Here is a 19,571-nt window from a genome sequence, read left to right on the forward strand (position 1 = left end):
GAACTTGATGCCGGCAGCAGGTGTTCCCTCAAATAAACATGGTTATTAAGTAAATCAGGCTTCCCCATTGACTTTGGATTGTCCGAAGGTCATAAAAGGGATCACATGGCTACGTGACCCTACACTTGTTTTGTTGGCTTACACTAAACCTGGGATTTCCCAATTTCTATATTTGTAGAGTATGAGCGAGAATCCTGCAGGCAGAATGGCCCGTGCCGAGAATTCTGGGAATCGAAGTCCATTCATCTGGAAGCTGAGAAAAGCTGGTAAAAAGCAGTGTTTTTCAAAGTGGCAACTTTAAGAGTTGTGGACTTCCACTACCAGAATTCTTTGCAAGGACCATTCAGGCTAGGGAATTCTGGGAATTGAAGTCCACCTATCTTGCCAAGATTGAAAAAGATTGATCTCCTGGGGCTATAGAGAATTTAGCTACAGAAAGACAGTCCAATATTCTTTCGAGGAAAGTTAGCATGAAGTATAAAATACAATAAATCTGATCCCTCCCTTGGAAATTCTTCTCAAATGTACAGACTTAAAAAAAAGAGGATACTGTTGTAATTTTTGCCTCTGGCTCATTGAATTGCTTTTTGCAATGATTTTTCCCAGGCCGGAGACCCAGTGATTTGCATCCCTTTCAGAGCCAGCAATGAGATCCAAGTTTTTCTTTTGATCTTTGAAGATGATTGAGAAGCAACGAACTTCAGGGACATCTTTAGCATATTTTTCCATTCCTTCGGTCTTATGACCTGACCTGACATCCAGGATTTCTTCAATGGAGACTGTAGGAGCAAACCCAGAATTTGTCATCAGACACACCAAGCAATTAACCTGGTTATTGTTAGATGGTTAGATTTCTCTGCAGCAACCATATAGCATCATAGGGTTGAGAGGGACCTATTCTCTGTCTCTCTGTCCGTCCATTCGTTCACCCACCTATCCATCCAATGGACAGAAATTAATCAAGAAGAGAAGCTATCTGTAACTAAGAATAATTTTTTTTGATGGTGAGAACAATTAGTGGAACAGCATGTCTGAAGTTGCAGTGCTCCAACACTGGAGGTTTTTAAGAAGAGATTGGACAACCATTTGTCTGAAATGGTATGGGGTTTCCTGCCTGAGAAGGGGGTTGGACTAGAAGACCCCCAAGGCCCCTGCCAATCCTGTTATTCTATCTGTCTGTCTGTCTGTCTGTCTGTCTGTCTGTCTGTCCGTCCGTCCGTCCGTCCGTCCATCCATCCATCCATCCATCCATCCATCCATCCATCCACTACAGTATCTATCTATCTACAGCAGACATGTCAAACACAAGGCCCGGGGGCCGGATCCAGCCCATGAAGTGGTTTCATGTGGCCCGTGAAGCCATCCTGGAAACAGTGAGGGAACAGCCCCCTCTGCCTTGGCCCTGGCCTAGAGACCCTCCTTCTGCCAGAGACCCCCAGATCTGTCCCACTCCTGCCCAGGCCCCCATAGGCACCCTTGATGCGAAGGATGTAGAGCTGGCCACGCCCACCCAGCAGGCCATACGCACTCTAGCCACGCCCACCCGGTAGGCCACGCCCACCCTGGCCATACCCACCCGGCCCCCTGAGGGCAACCACAATGCTGATGCGGCCCTCAATGAAATTGAGTTTGACACCCCTGATCTACAGTATCTATCTGCTTGTCTGTCTGTCTGTCTGTCTATATCTATTATCTCTCTCTCTCTCTCTTTATATCTATTATATCTATATCTATGTGTCCGTCTATCTGTCTACCTACCTACCTACCTACCTATCTATAGTTCTCAACTTAAAACAGTTCATTTCATGAACGTTTGAAGTTACAACAAGACTGAAAATAGAGACTTATGACTGTTTGTCACAATTATGACATCTGCAACACCAACATGGTCACACGATCAAAATTCAGATGCCTGGCAACTGACTGGTATTTATGACGACTGCAATGTCCCACAGTCATGTGATCAATTTTTACATCCTTCTGACCAGAAAGGTCAATGGGGAAGCCAGATTCACTTAACAACCAGGTTACTGACATAACAACTGCAGTGCTTCACTTAGCAACAGTGGCAAGAAATATTGCAAAATGGGGCAAAATTCACAACAAACTCTCATTTAACATAAATTTTCGGTGGCCAATAAATTTAATAAACGAACGATAGGGACCTTGGAAAAAAAAGCTAACGTTCTGATGCCTTTGATGTAAATTGCAAAACGTTCATGAACTTTCATAAGTCCTTGACTTACGATCACAACTGGGATTAGAAATTCCATTGCTAAGCAAGGTAGTTGTTAAGTGATCATGCCTGATTTTACGACCTTTTTGGTTATTAGGCGAATCTTCGTAGTTGTTAAGTGAATTATGTGGTTGTTAAGTGAGTCCAGATTTCCCCATTGACTTCTGTCATTGGAAACCAACTGGGAAGATCACAAATGCTGATCACATGACCACAGGATGCTGCAACCATTGTGAATGCATGCTGGTTGCCAAGCGCCTGAATTTTGACCATGTCACCATGAGAATGCTGGAATGGTCATAAGTACGAGGACTGATTCTAAGTCATATTTTTTATGTTTTACCTTTGAAAACTTCCACAAATGAATCATTGTAAGTTAAAGTCTACCTGTAATATGAGAAAACAAGGGTTACAAAATTGATTTTTGCAAAACTCCAGATAACCAGCAGAGGGCAGCAAACTGTTAAGATTTTCAGGATTTCTTTCCTGCCCTCTAGTGGTCGAGTGGAACTTTGCAACCTAAATCAAACAGCCTTAGAGAGAAAAAACATTATCTGGAATTATTTGTTTCCAAATCTCCTTATCTTTGGCAGTCACTTTGAACTAATGGCAAACAATTGTGCACATTAATAACTCTACAAAATACTTGAAAAACCAGACTAGGATGGGCTCAAGGGTGCCTTGCATCTGGTATATGCAGGAAATGTGTAAGATTTTTCTTGTTATTTCAAAGTTACACCCTTATTTGCTTTGTTCTTGGGTCCTTTTTAAGTTTGTTTTCCTTGAAGGCTGATCACTAATAAATGAGGAAGCTGGGATCAACGGGAAAAGTCAAGTCAGATTTACATGACTGGATTTTAAAAATACAGAGAAAAAACATGGGAAGGCTTGAATTTTTTTTTCAATATTCTCAAAACATTCAGAAAATGCCAGGTGAGAGAACATGGAATGCATTTTCATGACCTTAAATATATTTTTAAGTCTCTAACTGGAGAATACAGATAGTCCTCGACGTACGACCACAATTAAGCCCAAAATTTCTGTTGCTAAGTGTGACATTTGTTAAGTGAGTTTTGCCCCATTTTACGACCTTTCCTACCACAGTTCTTAAGCGAGTCACTGCACGTTAAGTTAATAACAAGGTTGTTAAGTGAATCTGGATTCCCTATTGATTTTGTTTGTTAGAAGGGCAAAAGGGTTTCCCGTGACATGCAACCGTCATAAATATGAGTCAGTTGCCAAATTTTGATCACAAAGAGATGCTGTAAGTGTGAGAAACAGTCATATTATGACAAGAGCTAGCGCTTGTCTGAGGACGTCTCCGTGGTCATGTGGCCAGCATGACTAGACGCCAAAGGCACACGGAACACTGTTACCTTCCCACCGTAGTGGTCCCTATTTTTCTACTTGCATTTTTACGTGCTTTCGAACTGCTAGGTTGGCAGAAGCTGGGACGCGTAACAGGTGCTCACTCTGCTACACGGCACTCGGGATTCGACCCGCCAAACTGCCGATCTTCTGATCGACAAGCTCAGCGTCCTAACCCACTGAGCCACCGCGTCCCTACGTATTCAGTTATACCTCCACTTAAAAAAATGAACTGAGAAAAACAGAGTTGGAAGGGACCTCGGAGGTCTTCTAGTCCAACCCGCTGCTGAAGAGGAAGTCCTACGCTATTTCAGAGAAATGGCTGCCCACTCTCTTCTTAAAAAACGTCCAGTGTTGAGAGAACGCACAACTTCTGGAGACAAGCGTTTCCACTGATTATTTGTTCTGTTAGGAAATTTTTCCTTAGTCTTAGCTTCAGTCTCTCCTTGATTAGTTTGAAAAGAAAAAGGACACTCTTTTGAGGACTGTGAATGTTCACATTTTTGACATGGATGGTTTGAGAGAGGAGTGAAGGAATACATTTATGGCAAAGGGAAAAATAGACAACCCCATTTTTTTTCATGCTTGCACCAGTTCCCAGGAAGGCCGAGACCACTTCACAAGTTCACCAGGACTTTTCACTTAGTGACAAACCTAAGAGAAGGATTTAGGAGCAAGGACCCTTAATGACTCTTTGCCTACTCACCCAGCTTATTCAGATTAGGTGAGAAATCAAACCACACTGGGGGACATTTATGCCCCACCCCTACCCCCAACCAAGTTGCTCAGTCTGAAGAAGCTACTTAGATAAGCAGAGAAATGTCTCAAAGCAAAAAAGACAAGACCAATCGCCCTGACCCAAATTTCAAACAACTCTACCTGGATCCCTCAGAATATTCATAAAAAAAACCCCCAAAGAATATTGTTTTTAGGGCTAACTCAAAACAGCGTGCTAGACAATGTCGGCTTGCGACCCCCAGGGGAAGAGCCTTCTCTGTGGGAGCGCCAGCCCTGTGGAACCAGCTCCCCCCTGAGCTTCGGATGGCCCCGGATCTCCAGTCCTTTCGCCGCGGCCTCAAAACACTCCTTTTCCACCAGGCTGACCTGGACTGACAGGGATTTTAATTATGTTTACAACTCTAACTCTATTCTTTAATTTATTTTAATTTATTTCAAATTTTTATTTTTAATTTACTGTACAGAGACCTTTAAGTTCTGTTGTTGTTAGCCGCCCTGAGTCCCTCGGGAGATAGGGCGGGATATAAATCCCATTAATAAATAAATAAATAAATAAATATTTGGGTGCTGCAGAATTCTGGAGATGGAAAAAGAAGTAAAGGAAAGCAAAACAATAATAACCAAAAGTTCAGATTTCTTTCAGTTCTGCCACTAGGAGACTGTTTGTATATAGACAGAAGCAGACTCACAGGTACGACCTCTGATTTTTCAACAACAATTGGCAGCAAATACAATTGTTGTCCTCAACTTACAACTGCAACTGTGGTCAGAATTTCTGCTTTTAAGTAAGACGCTTGTTAAACCGAGTCATGCCCAATTTTTTTTTTGCCATGGTTGTTAAGCGAATCACTAGAGTTGTTAAGTGGAACATGTGGTCATGAAGCCAATTTAGCTTTCCCCTCATTGACTTTGTTTTCGGAAGCCAGCTGGCAATGCGGCAATCGTTGTAAACATGTGCCAGTGGCCAAGCAGGTGAACTTTCATCACATAACCGTGGAGACGCAATTGTGTAACAACTGACATTAAATCACTTTTGTCAGTGCCATTGTCACTTCGAGTAGCTGCTAAACAAAGGGTTATCAATTGAGAACTACCTGGAATTTCTCAGTTATCAAATTTATGGCATACATTTTCAGATCGGAGCACTATACGTAAGGGAGTCGCTATCTCTCTCTCTCTCTCTCTCTCTCTCTCTCTCTCTCTCTCTATCTATCTATCTATCCTACCCATTATCCTGTCTGTCTGTCTCTCTCCATCTATCTATCTATCTATCTATCTATCTATCTATCTATCTATCTATCTATCTATCTCCATCTCTCTATATCTATATCTATCTCTGTATCTCTCTCTCTCTCTCTCTCTCTCTCTCTCTCTCTCTCTCTATATATATATATATATATATATATATATATATATATATATATATATATACATACACATACATACACATATACATATATATATAGCTATAGCTATAGCTATCTAGCTATCTATCTCTAGCTATCCATCCATCTTTATCTCTATATCTAATTCTATCTCTATATCTATCTATCTATCTATCTATCTATCTATCTATCTATCTATCTATCTATCTATCTATCTATCTTATCTATCTATTTATCTGTCTATATTTTTCTCAACTTAACTGTGTCGACAAATTGTATTTGACAGGGCAATCCATTTTTGATCAATCACTGCTCAATTATGCAGCACCCACCAAATGGTTGAATGCCAATAATTAAACACGTTGTGCAAATTTAAATAATATTATTTTTACATCCCTTCAAGGCTTACTTGGATCTACCGCATTTGACTTTCTCCACCCATTTGCAAGGGCTGGCAGCCACTCAAACCGCAATACAGTTTGTTGCATGAACTATTAGATTTCTGGCACAAAGCAGAGCCTGGCTGAGTTAAGCTGCCTATTCATTTTCAATCACACACCGTCCTAAATAATACAGGGGGACAAATAATATTCTTTCCTTATTCAATGGAGATACTCAGTCATCCAAGTCATGGTTGTCGCAAAGGTGCTTTTTCAGGAAGCAACTGGGCTTTCTTTGTTTTTTCTTGAAGATGTTTCGCTTCTCATCCAAGAAGCTTCTTCGTTTCTGGCTGAACGGAGGAGGAAGGAAGGACTTATATTCCTTGCAGTCATCTGGTTGTTAGTACTCTTTCTGAGAGTCATTGAGGCTTCCACTTCCATTCTCCATGATTCAGTCAGAACTGAAGAAGCTTCTTGGATGAGAAGCAAACCGTCTTCAAAGAAAAACAAACTCTAGTTGCCTCTTGAAAAAGCAACTTTGGGATATCCTTTCCTTATGACAAGTTTCTCAAGCGCAGGTTTGAGAACAGGCAAGGGGAGGAGATAAATAACAAAAAAAAGTTTTCCTTTGTTATGAAAGGAGTCAGCATATAGGCAGAATAAAGGACACTACCGTATTTTCCGGCGTATAAGATGACTTTTTAACCCATGAAAATCATCTCAAAAGTTGGGGGATCGTCTTATACGCCCAGTCGTCTTATACGCCGGAAAAGCAGGCTGGCATCTGGTGGGAGCCGGCAGGGCAGTCCTGCGCACACACGTGCTCCCCAGCTGTTAAGGAGCACTCCTTAGCAGCTGGGGAGTGCGCGTGTGTGCAGGACTGCCCTGCCGGCTCCTGCCAGACGCTAGCCTGCCCTGCTTCCTCCACAGTGAGAGGGGAGGGCGTGCCTTCCCGGGCTCGCTGATTTTCCGTTGTATAATACGAAAAATCTTGAAAATCATCTCAAAAGTTGGGGGGTCGTCTTATATGCCAGGTCGTCTTATACGCCGGAAAATACGGTACTTATATTAAAAGCCACTAGTAACAGAAAAAGATTGTAAATTTGTCACTTTTTCTATTGATACTAAGAATCTTCTTAGAAAATCAGAATGTATCGGTACAGGTAGTCCTCAACTTACGACCATTCATTTAGTGATCAAAATTACAGCAATGAAAAAGTGACTTATGACAATTTTTCACACTTACAACCATTGCACTATCTCTGCAGTTACATAATCAAAATTCAGATGCTTGGCAGCTGGCTTGTACTTATGATAGTTGCAGTGTCCTGGGGTTATGCCGTAACCGTAGGTGACTCTCTTATAAGCCTGGGGAAGCCGGATTCACTTAACAACGGTGTTACTGGCTTAACAACTGCAGTTATTCATTTAACAACCGTGGTAAGCAAGGTCACAAAAGGGAACAAAATTCAACAAATGTTTTGCTTAGCAACAGAAATTTTGCCTCAGTTGTGATCGTTAAGTCGAGGGCTACCTATCCTAGGTCAGCTCATGGTAAGGTTACCACAAGTATTGTTCAATCTTAAATTTTTATAGTGAAGGTTGTCCTATAATTCATAATATTTTTTTGAAACATTGTGCACATCTTCAGAGGGGATGTAACTTTCGATTTTGTAGGCTCTGGGGCTCTTCTGTGTTCCTGTGATGAATTGGGACACTACACATCCTCTTCACGACCTGTTTTCCTTGTTGCCTTCCGGGAGGAGGCGGCTTCGTGGTATCCGAAGCAGAACATCCAGATCCAGCCACAGTTTCGTTCCATACAGCATTAACCTTGTGAACTCTCAGGCTTTGTCCTTCCATCATATATTCAAGATGGACAGTGTTTAATATTCATATGTTATGTATATGTAGGAGTGTAGGTCTATAGATATGTTGTATATAGTATGTATATGTTGTCAAATGCTTGTTAACTATTTTTAGATTACCTTGCTAGGCCCCAAACATGGGACAAATCTTTATTTCCTGTGTCAGCCTAACCTGAAGGCCATCGACAGGCAGTAGTCACACTGGTGACAGCTCATATTTGTGTAAATTTTAAATTGCTAACAATGTATATGTTGTATATAGTATGTTTAGGTGTGTGTCATGTATGTGTTCACTTTGAGAGCGGGCAACTAAATTTCATTTTTGATGTGTGTCGTTGTGCTCACAGTAAAAAATGACAAAAAGGTTATCTTATCTTATCTTGTCTTACCTTATCTTCTTACCTCATCTCACCTTACCTCACATCATCTCACCTTATCTTATCATCTCATCTCACTTTACCTCGCCTTATCTTATCTTCTTACCTCTTCTTACCTCATCTCACCTTATCTTATCATCTCATTTTATCTACCTCGCCTTATCTTATCTTATCTTCTTACCTCTTCTTACTAAGCTTGTAAGCCGCCCTGAGTCTTCGGAGAAGGGCGGGATATAAATGGAATTAAAATAAAAAAATAAATCTCATCTCACCTTATCTTATCATCTCATCTCATCTCACTTTACCTCACCTTATCCTATCTTATCTCATCTCATCTCATCTCATCATCTTATCTTTGTATGTATACAGGGTACCTTGGTACTCATTGTTAATTGGTTCCAGCAGGTGCGATGAATATTAAAAACAATGAATACCAAACAATTTTTCCCATAAGGAATAATGTACTGAGTCACAAGGCAGCTGACATCAACAAGTTCTAGCTTGTGCGTTGCGGGCCAAACAAACAGCAACAGGACAAAATTTTTACGTCAAAACGCGTCGAGCACCAAATCTGATGAGTTTCAAAGCAGTTGAGTGGCAAGATACCACTGTATTAACTTGGATTTTAAAAATAAAGAATTTAGAAATAATAAAGTGGTAACTAGTTACTGGTTCCTGTAGTTTGCACAAATCAGAGAGTATTGCTTTGAAACTTGAAATCAATATTCCCTTCAAACTATTGATCTAATGACAGTTTGGATGTAAACTGTGGATGGTGCAAATAAGTAGGGAAGTGGAACATAAACAACTCCACTATGTCTATGGAGATTCTGAGTCATCCTGGCCATAAAGGTAAAGGTTCCCCCGCACATGCGTGCTAGTCATTTCCAACTCTAGGGGCCGGTGCTCATCTCCGTTTCAAAGCCGAAGAGCCAGCGCTTGTCCGAGGACGTCTCCGTGGTCATATGGCCGGCATGACTAGACGCCAAAGGCGCACGGAACGCTGTTACCTTCCCACCGGAGTGGTCCCTATTTTTCTACTTGCATTTTTACGTGCCTTCGAACTGCTAGGTTGGCAGAAGCTGGGACGAGTTACAGGCACTCACTCTGTTACGCGGCACTCGGGATTCGACCCTCCAAACTGCTGACCTTCTGATCGACAAGCTCAGCGTCCTAACCCACTGAGCCACCGCATCCCTTCTATCCTGGCCATAGTTGTCTCATTTTCAAAAGGCAGCTGGACTGGTTTTTTTCCTTGAAGAAGAAGTTTCACTCCCCATCCAAGAAGCTTTATCAGTTCTGACTGGAGGATGGGGAATAGAAGGATAAGGATGGAAGATGCAGATAAACTCCCCAGGGGTCTCAACGGTTCTCAGAGAGAGCGCTAACGAAAAGGTGACTGAAAAGAAATATAACCTTGCATCGCCACCCACCACCCCAGTAGAACTGATGAAGCTTCTTGGATAAGAAGTAAAACATTTTCTTCCTTGAGGAAAAAACAGTCCGGCTGTCTTTTAAAAACTCCGCTACAGATGGTTTATGGAATGAACAACAGCCAGATACTTACAAAGCTGTGACTCTGGGGAACGAAGCATTTTCTTAGATTCCTGCCATATGGTCTTACAGTCTTCCTGGAGCTTGTAAAACCTTTCTCTCCTCCAGGAAGTGGACTTGACTTTCAAGAGATGACTTCCCCGCAGCAGGAACTTGAGGTCATGGTCGTCTTGTAAACCTGAGGAACAGCAAAGTGACAATAAGCACACTGGTCTTCCTTTCTGCCTATGAGACATGCTAACTCCTGACTTACAACCCATCTTTTAGTGACCATTCAAAGTTACAACAGCATGGGAAAAAAGCGAGTTACCAACAGCACTCGCCCTTACGACCACTGTAGCATCCCCATGGTCACGTGGTCAACATTTAGGTGCCTGGCAACCAGCGTGCATTTTACGTGGTTGCAGCATTCCAGAGGTTACGTGGCTGTCATTTGAAATCTTCCTCTGATAAGCAAAATCAATGGAGGATTGGCCGGATTCACTTAATGACCATTTGCTTAACAATAAAATTAGGTCTGGCTCGCTTAACCTGCCTCCAGAAGTTGTGAATGCTCCAACGCCGGATGTTTTTAAGAAGAGACTGGACAGCCATTTGTCTGAAATAGTATAGGGTTTCCTACCTGAAAAGGGGGTTGGATTAGATGACCTCCAAGGTCCCTTCCAGCTCTATTCTGATTGATTGAATTGTGGTTGCAAATCAAGGACCACCTCTATTAGGTTCACAATCTCTCTGAGTTTAAAGGTAATGCTTGACTTATAATTACAACTGAGCCCAAAATTTCCATTGCTAAGCAAGACAGTTGCTAAGTGAGTTTGGCTTCATTTTACAACATTTTTTGCCACAGTTGTTACGCGAATCACTGCAAGTTAGTAACATGGTTGTTAAGTGAATCTGGCTTCCCCACTGACTTCGCTTGTTAGAAGGTCGCAAAAGGGGATCAGGGACACCGCAACTATCATAAACACAGGTCAGCTTGCAGGCGTCCGAATTTTGACCACATGACCATGGGATGCTGCAACAATTGCGTGAGAAATAGTCACAAGTCACTTTTTTCAGTGCCGTTACAACTTCAAACAGTCACTAAACAAGTGGCTATAAATTAAGGATTTACTTGCATATGTACTTTTTATCTGGTCAAAAATAAAACTATGAACTTTTTTTTTAAAAAAAAAATAAGGTAAAGGTAAAGGTTCCCCCGCACGTGCGTGCTAGTCGTTTCCAACTCTATGTTCTGTACCAGCCTGCTACCGGCCCTGCAGAAAAGGCAACCCCTTTATAAACGGCAAGAGGCTGGAATGACGTCTGCCAAATTTATTACTACAAAAAACAAACAAGACACCAACCAAGATACAGGAGCTTTGAAACACTATCTGAGCGGTTGCTTTCAGCAAACCAGCCCTCCCCAAACATTCCCTTTATAAAGAGTTCAGGGCGTGGCCTCTCTCTGCCTCCTTCCAAGAAGCCCCACAGCCTTCCTCTGTTTGCTCCTACTGGACTGCCTCCTGCGTCGGGCGTCCTTGAACAGGGCCAGCTGTGGGTCATCTTCATCCACACTGTCAGGCTCACACAGCTGGGTCTCCATGGTGACCAAGTGGGAGGGGCCTGCCTGAGGGCTATCATCAGCAAGATCTTCAACCCCCTCAGCAAGGTCTTCAACACCCCCCTCCTCCTCTGATTCGTCTGACCCAACTGCCGAACCCACAGGCTGACCCTGATTCACAACACTCTAGGGGCCGGTGCTCATCTCCATTTCAAAGCTGAAGAGCCAGCGCTTGTCCGAGGATGTCTCCGTGGCCATGTGGCCGGCATGACTAGACGCCAAAGGCGCACGGAACGCTGTTACCTTCCCACCGTAGTGGTCCCTATTTTTCTACTTGCATTTTTACATGCTTTCGAACTGCTAGGTTGGCAGAAGCTGGGACGAGTAACAGGCGCTCACTCTGCTACGCGGCACTCGGGATTCAACCCGCCAAACTGCCGACCTTCTGATTGACAAGCTCAGCGTCCTAACCCACTGAGCCACCGCGTCCCTTAAAAATGCTTAAATCCTACAAAATGCTTAAATCCTAAATCCTAAATGCTAAATCCTAAATGCTTAAGGCAGCAGCAGCTTTATCTCAAAAATTTGCTTTCAGCTTCCCATCAGCCCCATTTACATGAGGAAAGGCTTTTATCAAATTTTAGTAACAGTTTGTTGCTGGAACTTTGCACTTTGATATGGCCCAAGGGCTAATCAATAAAGACTTATTATTATTATTACATGAGGAAAGACATTCCTGCCTTCCTGTGCTTTTTTGAAACGTTTGCAAGCAGAGGGGACACATCCGCAATTTTGGGTGGCCTTGAAAAGGGATCAGACTCGATTAGTACTTGATCGTTCGGGAAATCCTACATCAGCAAAGGTGAAAAACTGGAGAAAACTAGAGCCACCTGCAAAGTTTCACTTGACAAGTTTTTAATTCTTTCCCTGGCATGACCTCCTGAAGGATTAGGGAGTGGAACCTATTAGCATTTGCAAAGAAGACCACAGGACCGACCGTGGTGGCGAACCTATGGCACACGCCCCAGTCCTAGGCCTTCAGCTGGGCTTTATAAAACCTGTTTGCTTTAGGCCTCCACCACCGTGTGCAAAAAAGAAAAAAGGTTCAATCAATCAATCAATTTCAAACTTCTCGCAGGAAAAAAAAGATCCTGCAAAGTTGGAATTGATTGATTGAACTTTTTAGTCCCAGCCAGCCTGCCGTTACCACCGCAGCCACGCCCACCCAATGGGCCATGCCCAGCCAATTGGCCACACCCACTCAATGGGCCACCTTCACCCGGCACCTGATGATATATAAGTGGGTTTTGGGTTGCAGTTTGGGCACTCAGTCTCTAAATGGTTTGCCATCAATACCATAGGACAGTGATGGCAAACCTTTCAGAGGCCGAGTGCCCAAACTGCAACCCAAAACCCACTTATGTATCATCAGGTGCCAAGTGGGTGTAGCCAGCTGGGTGGGTGTGGCCAGTTGGGTGGGTGTGGCCAGCTGGGTGGGAGTGGCTGCAGCGGTAATGGCAGACTGGGTGGGACTAAAAAGTTCAATCAATCAATTCCAACTTTGCGAGAACTTTTTTCTTCCGTGAGAAGTTGAAATGGATTGATTGATTGAACCTTTTTTTTTTTTGCACATGGCGGCGGAGGCCTAAAGCGAACAGGTTTTATAAAGCCCAGCTGAAGGCCTAGGACTGGGGCGACGGCGCGTGTGCCCACAGAGAGGGCTTGGTATGCCATCTCTGGCACCCTTGCAATCTGTAGCACCCGTGCCATAGGTTCGCCACCATGGCCATAGGACAATCCCCGTGGCTACAGATTAGAGAGTCAGATGATGCAATATTCAGGGAAAGGCCATATTGGCAGTTCTTGACTGCCAATTGAGCCCAAAATTTTTGTTGTTAAGTGAATTCCCCCCCCCCATTTTACAAACTTTCTTCCCACAGATATGAAGTGAATCACTGCAGTTCTCAAGTTAGTGACACGGTTGTTAAGTGAATCTGGCTTCCCCGTTCACTTTGTCAGATGGCTGCAAAAGTTGACCCCACATGACCCCAGGACACTGCCAAGCATCTGAATTTTGATCACATGACCATAGGGAATGCTGCAACGGCTGCAAAGTCAGTTTTTCAGTGCTGTTGTAACTTTGAAGGGTCATTAAATGAACTGTTGTAAGTCAAGGACCACCTGTAGCAAACAACTTCTGTGTTTCTCCCGAGGAAAATACATATGCATGTCCATCCACACAAAAAAAATTACCTTGACTAAATGAGTGAGAAACGAGTCAGAACAAAACAATGTATAAGTCATCTAATTTTACCTTGGATGTAATTTAAAACAGTTGACGTTACTGTACATAATTATTTTCCTCATTGGTGACATTAAAAATGTCATTTGCTGGCAGCTCTCTTAGGCATTTATGAGTTGCACTTAAAGCTTTTTAGGGTCACATGCAAGTGTCACCCCCCCATACACACACACACACACACACACACACACACAAACCTTGGATTGCAAAATTGCCATTCCTGGTGATTTAACAGAATAACAGAGTTGGAAGGGACAATGGAGGTCTTCTAGTCCAACCTGTCAGAATCCATTTATATCCCATTCATAAATGTATGTCTAAAATCTTACACCCCTCCCTGGATTCTGCCATTTCCCCGAGGGGAGAAGAGAGGATGTTTATTCAGCCTGCCTGTAGGCTGTCTTCAAAGACCAGGGAAAACCTTTTGAACTGAGGACAACAAAGGGAGGGAAGGGAGAAGGAGATCTGGTTTGTATCTCCATTTGAAATTGAAAAGGAAGGAGGCAATAGTCATAAAGGCACGGGAAGATCCCTCTTTCCCACGAAAGGGTTGACACCTAACTTTAATTGATGTGGGTCTGACCAAATGGGTTTGAGGGGACGGGGTTGAACCAGGAACTCTTTATAAAGTATCAAAGTGTAACACAATGCCAGATCCTGTCTTGTATTTCCACAACCGATCATGTCCTAGTAAAAACTCCTTTTGGACAAGGCCTGGCTCCAAGAGTTCTTTATTTTCCTAAGATGTGGATTGGGGTGGGTCCTGACACAACCCCCTGCTTAAGCAGCAAATCCTATACCATTCCAGACAAATGTTATCCGATCTCTTCTTGAAAACCTCCAGTGTTGGAACATGCACAACTTCTGGAGGCAGGTTGTTCCACTGATTAATTGTTCTAACTGTCGGGAAATTTCTCCTTAGTTCCTGGTTGCTTCTCTCCTTGATTAGTTTCCATCCGTTGCTTCTTGTCCTGCCTTCGGGCGCTTTGGAGAATAGCGTGACTCCCTCTTCTTTGGGGCAGCCCCTGAGATATTGGAACACTGACTGCTATTGTGTCACCCCTTGGCCTTCTCTTCATTAGACTAATGAAGACCAATTCCAGCAACCACTCTTCGTGTGTTTTAGCCTCCAGTCCCCCGATCATCTTTGTTGCTCTTCTCTGCACTCTTTCTAGTGTCTCCACGTCTTTTTTACATCGTGGTGACCAAAACTGGATGCAGTATTCCAATTGTGGCCTTACCAAGACATTGTAAAGTAGTATTAATACTTCATGTGGTCTTGATTCTGTCCCTCTGTTAATGCAGCCTAGCACTGTGTTGTTTTTTTCCGCAGCTGCAGCATACTGCTGGCTCATATTGAAGTGATTGTCCACTAGGACTCTGAGATCCCTCTCACAGTTACTATTATTGAGCAAGGTACCCCCTATACCTGTGATGGCGAACCTTTTAGAGACCGAGTGCCTAAACTGCAACCCAAAACCCACTTATGTATCATCGGGTGCCGGGTGGGCGTGGCCCATTGGGTGGGCGTGGCTGCGATGGTAATGGCAGACTGGGTGGGACTAAAAAGTTCAGTCAATTCCAACTTTGCAAGATCTTTTTTTTCCCCGTGAGGTGAAATTGATTGATTGAACCTTTTTTTTATTTTGCACATGGCGGTGAAGGCCTAAAGTGAAAAGGTTTTATAAAACGTAGCTGAAGGCCTAGGGCTGGGGCAATGGCGCGCGTGCCCACAGAGAGGGCTCTGCATGCCAACCATGGCACACGTGCCATAGGTTCACCACCACAGCCCTATACTATACCTGTGCATTTGGTTTTTCTGGCCTAAATGTAGAACCTTACCACTGCCCTTCCACACTATCTTTGATCAATCCTTGAATATAGAAAACTACAGAAAATTAGTCTTTATACAGTAGTCCGTCACTTTCCAACAATTCAGAGTTAAGATGTACTTGCCTGGGAACACTTATGACCTAGATCAGGGGTAGGCAACCTTGGCTCTTTTATGACTCGTGGACTTCAACTCCCAGAATTCCTGAGCCATTCTGGGATTTGAAGTCCACGAGTCATAAAAGAGCCAAGGTTGCCTACCCCTGACCTAGATTTAAAGTTCTGACGGTCAGCTGGAAAAGTTGGAGGTAGAGAGATCATTCCCAAAACAATGTGAGTGTAACCGATGTTGTTTATATAAATGGAGAGCAAACTCCAGTCCCTTTTAGACCTGATGATGTTATCTAGCTGGGTCATGAAATGTCTGCAAGCAAACAACCAAGCTGAGAGAGCAACGAAGACCACTCATTTCAATCCTGAGCTACAAATATTCTGCTTCATGGAGTTTTCATTTAGCCATCATAGAATACATAACCCTAAATGCAATTCTTTATATTACTTCAAATAATATTACTATTACTGTGGCCAATGGTTCTGGGAAATAAACAAACTAAGATTGCCAACTAGCCAAGCAATAAAACAAGCAAACTATCTGGGCTTGTTACTCTCTGGGGAATAGATGGAGTTTCAGATCTTCTGGGATTTCTCCTTCCACCAGCAGATCCATCAGTTGAAAATGATGAAACCAATTCTTTGATATCATCCAAAAATCACTCAGTTTTGCATTTCTGTTTTAGCAAGAGTTTGACCCATCGAAAGCTACTAGCTGTCCATGGAGCAATGTGTATTTTGTAATAGCTAGATTTTCAGCTGGCTATTAAAGGCCCAGCTACCAAGATCAGCCAAAGAAGCCAATGCAATCCTAGGCTGCATTAATAGAATCAGGATCGTGTGAAGTTTTACTACCATTTTGCAAAGTCTTATTAAGGCCACACTTGGGAGTACTGCTTCCATTTCTGGTCACCACAATATAAAAAAAGAGGTTGAGAGTCTGGAAAGAGTGCAGAGAAGAGCAAGAAGGATGACTAGGGGGCTGGAGGATAAAGCATATGAAGAACGGTTGCAAAAACTGGGTACGTCTAATCTAGTGGGAAGAAAGAGCTATGACATGATAGCGGCGTTCCAATATTTGAGGGGCTGCCACAAAGAAGAAGGGGTCAACCTATTATCCAAAGCACCTGAAGGCAGGACAAGAAGCAACAGAGAAGAGGGAGTCAAGCTATTCTCCAAAGCACCTGAAGGCAGGACAAAGAACAAATGGATGAAAACTAATCAAACAGAGAAACAACTTAGAACTAAGGTGAAATTTCCTGGCAGTTAGAAGAATTAACCAATGAAACAGATTATCTCCAGAAGTTGTGGATGCTCCATCCCTGGAGGTTTCCAAGAAGAGATTGGACAACCACATCTCTGAAGTGGAATTAGGGTCTCCTGCAAGAGCAGGGGGTTGGACTAGAAGACCTCCAAGGTCTCCCAGGTTAGGGACAAGATATTCTGGAGAACATTTATCTTGTCAACATAACCAGCAAGATGTTGATGTTGAATAACTCAGTCAAGACACCTCTTCAAATCATTCCACTGTCTCACCTGACAGGACAGGAAGATGCCTCACAATGACAGGTAGATGTGGGCATCATCAGCACAGATGTTCTCTCTAAGCAGCTTACAATTTGGAAGGAAAGTTCTACAAGATCTTTTTGGAACTCAAATAGACCATCGCCATGATATTGAGCACCCTGGGCACCAACACAGGAGAAAACCATGACCTGGATGACTGAGAATGTCCTTAGACATTTACCTATGCATTTTGGGATGAACAGGAGTAGAAGTAGGATTTCCAGAAAACATGGCAGGCTACAGGAACCATTTGTGCTTCAGTTTGAGATGCAGACCACACAGTCACATCCCCAACAGCCTGTACCTGTCTTCATGAGTGAAGGGAAACTGGTCAGAAAACATCTTGCAGCCAAGAAGGCTCCACACCTATTTGCACTACTCAGTTGACCCTGAGGACACAGATAAAACTCCAAAATGGTTTCAACAACTCTCTAAAGCAGGGGTGTCAAACTCAATTTCATTGAGGGCCGCATCAGCATTGCGGTTGCCCTCAGGGGACCGGGTGGGTGTGGCCTACTGGGTGGGCGTGGCTAAAGTGCATATGGCCTACTGGGTGGGCGTGGCCAGCTCTACATCGTTCGCATCAAGGGTGCCTATGGGGCCCTGGGCAGGACTGGGACAGATCTGAGGGTCTCTGGCGGGAGGAGGGTCTCTGGGCCAGGGCCAAGGCAGTGGGGGCCGTTCCCTCACTGTTTCCAGGATGGCTTCGCGGGCCGCATGGAACCACTTCGCGGGCCAGATCTAGCCCCCGGGCCTTGTGTTTGACATGTCTGCTCTAAAGGAATGCAAACGACCAGCTGTCTGCAAGGAGTATAAATCCTTCCATTCCCTACCATCCAGTCAAAGCTGAAGAAGCTTCTTGGATGAGAAGTGAAACATCTTCAAGGAAAAACAAGAAAGTCCAGTTGCCTTCCTTGGGACAAAAACACCTTTGGGACAACCATGACCTGGATGACGGAGAATCTCCATAGACAGCAGAGAATCAAGTGACATCCTGCATGTCATGGCATGATGCTAAATATTTACACTGTTTTGAGAGCCATAGACATGACCTCAGAGAAACTTCTGAGAAGGTTTTACAGCAAAAACTGGTGGAGAATCATGCTTTGAGACAAGAACAGATATAAGAGGAAGACAGAATGAGTTTTGCAAGTTTCTGTTCAATGGCTCATCTGATTAAAGTAGAAGTCTTGGGAAATGGATTTCCTAAACAGGGTAATCTCAAAGGCGTGACAACTGTATGATAGATGCATCATGACACAACCGATGCAAATTACAACATTGGTATCATTTATGTGGTGGGATTGTGCAACACAAAACACGACAGTGGTTTCTATTGGATTCTTATGTTGAGAAACTCTCTTTTGCACAGATTCTGTTTCTGGATCTGAGCTTTGTCAAGGAAGACCACATCTTTGGAGATCATCTCCTTCAGGTGACCCAGAAGTCAATTATTCTTGGAGCACGTCCCCAAACCCAACCAAAATCCAGATTGGAAAAAGAAGGACGAGGGGTGACATGATAGCAGTGTTCCAATATTGAAGGGATTGCCATAAACAATGGGGATCAGCCTGTTCTCCAAAGCACCGGAATGCAAGACAAGAAACAATGGATGGAAACTAATTAAGGAGAAAAGCAACCTAGAACTAAGGAGAAATTTTCCTGACAGTGAGAACCATTGATCAGTGGAACGATTTGCCTTCAGAAGTTGCGAATGCTCCAAGACTGGAAGTTTTTAACAAAAAATTGGACAGCTATTTGTCTGAAATGATTTTTCTGCCTGAGCAGAGGATTGGACTAGAACTAGATGACCTCCAAGGTCCCTTCCAACTCTGCAATTCTGTTCTGTTATTCTGTGAAGCACCCATACTAACTCAAGTCTACCTTGTCTAGAAGAGACTTGCCATTTTGCACACAACGTTTGGCCCAGAAAACAGAACATCTGTCAGCAGTAAAGAACTGGAGGATTGGTGGGATCCAGAAAAGCTGTCTTTAAAAAAAAAAGCCATCAGGCTGGATGAGGTTGGATCCACCTATGCGATCATGCGCCAAGAACAAGCAATCTCTAAGCACGCCCAGGGCCAACTGTAAATTCCCAGCGTTGCAGAAACATCTGTAGCTAAACGCAATGACCGCAACATGCCTCTTAAGCTCACCCATGATGTATTTATGCAAATGTCCTAATTATGTACTTGTGTCACAATGTCTGATGCAAGTGTGCATTCTGCAGCGTCTACATGATGACATCCTCCCCATACGAGTCATCTTCTGGCCCTTAGATGATGCCCTGCATTGGGTGCGTGTCTATTGGCA

The 19,571-nt window shown here is 43.4% G+C and overlaps 1 protein-coding gene across 2 annotated transcripts in view; it reads right to left on the reverse strand.

Moving 5' to 3' along the window:
* The window catches only part of PLCD1 (phospholipase C delta 1), a 52,375-nt gene that overhangs the window by 30,598 nt on the left and 2,206 nt on the right, over window positions 1-19,571 (reverse strand). For both annotated transcript variants that reach the window (XR_014494166.1, XM_083376981.1), the window contains exons 2-3: window positions 9,920-10,084; window positions 551-779 (exon numbers count right to left, since the gene is read on the reverse strand). Coding sequence is in view for 1 of the 2 variants with exons in the window: in XM_083376981.1 (XP_083233107.1) it covers window positions 551-779; window positions 9,920-10,084 (394 nt within the window). In the remaining variant the exon portion in view is untranslated. The remainder of the gene's footprint in view (window positions 1-550; window positions 780-9,919; window positions 10,085-19,571) is intronic.

This window comes from Vipera ursinii, assembly GCF_947247035.1.
Source record: "Vipera ursinii genome assembly, chromosome: Z".
In the NCBI taxonomy this organism is placed as follows: domain Eukaryota; kingdom Metazoa; phylum Chordata; class Lepidosauria; order Squamata; family Viperidae; genus Vipera; species Vipera ursinii.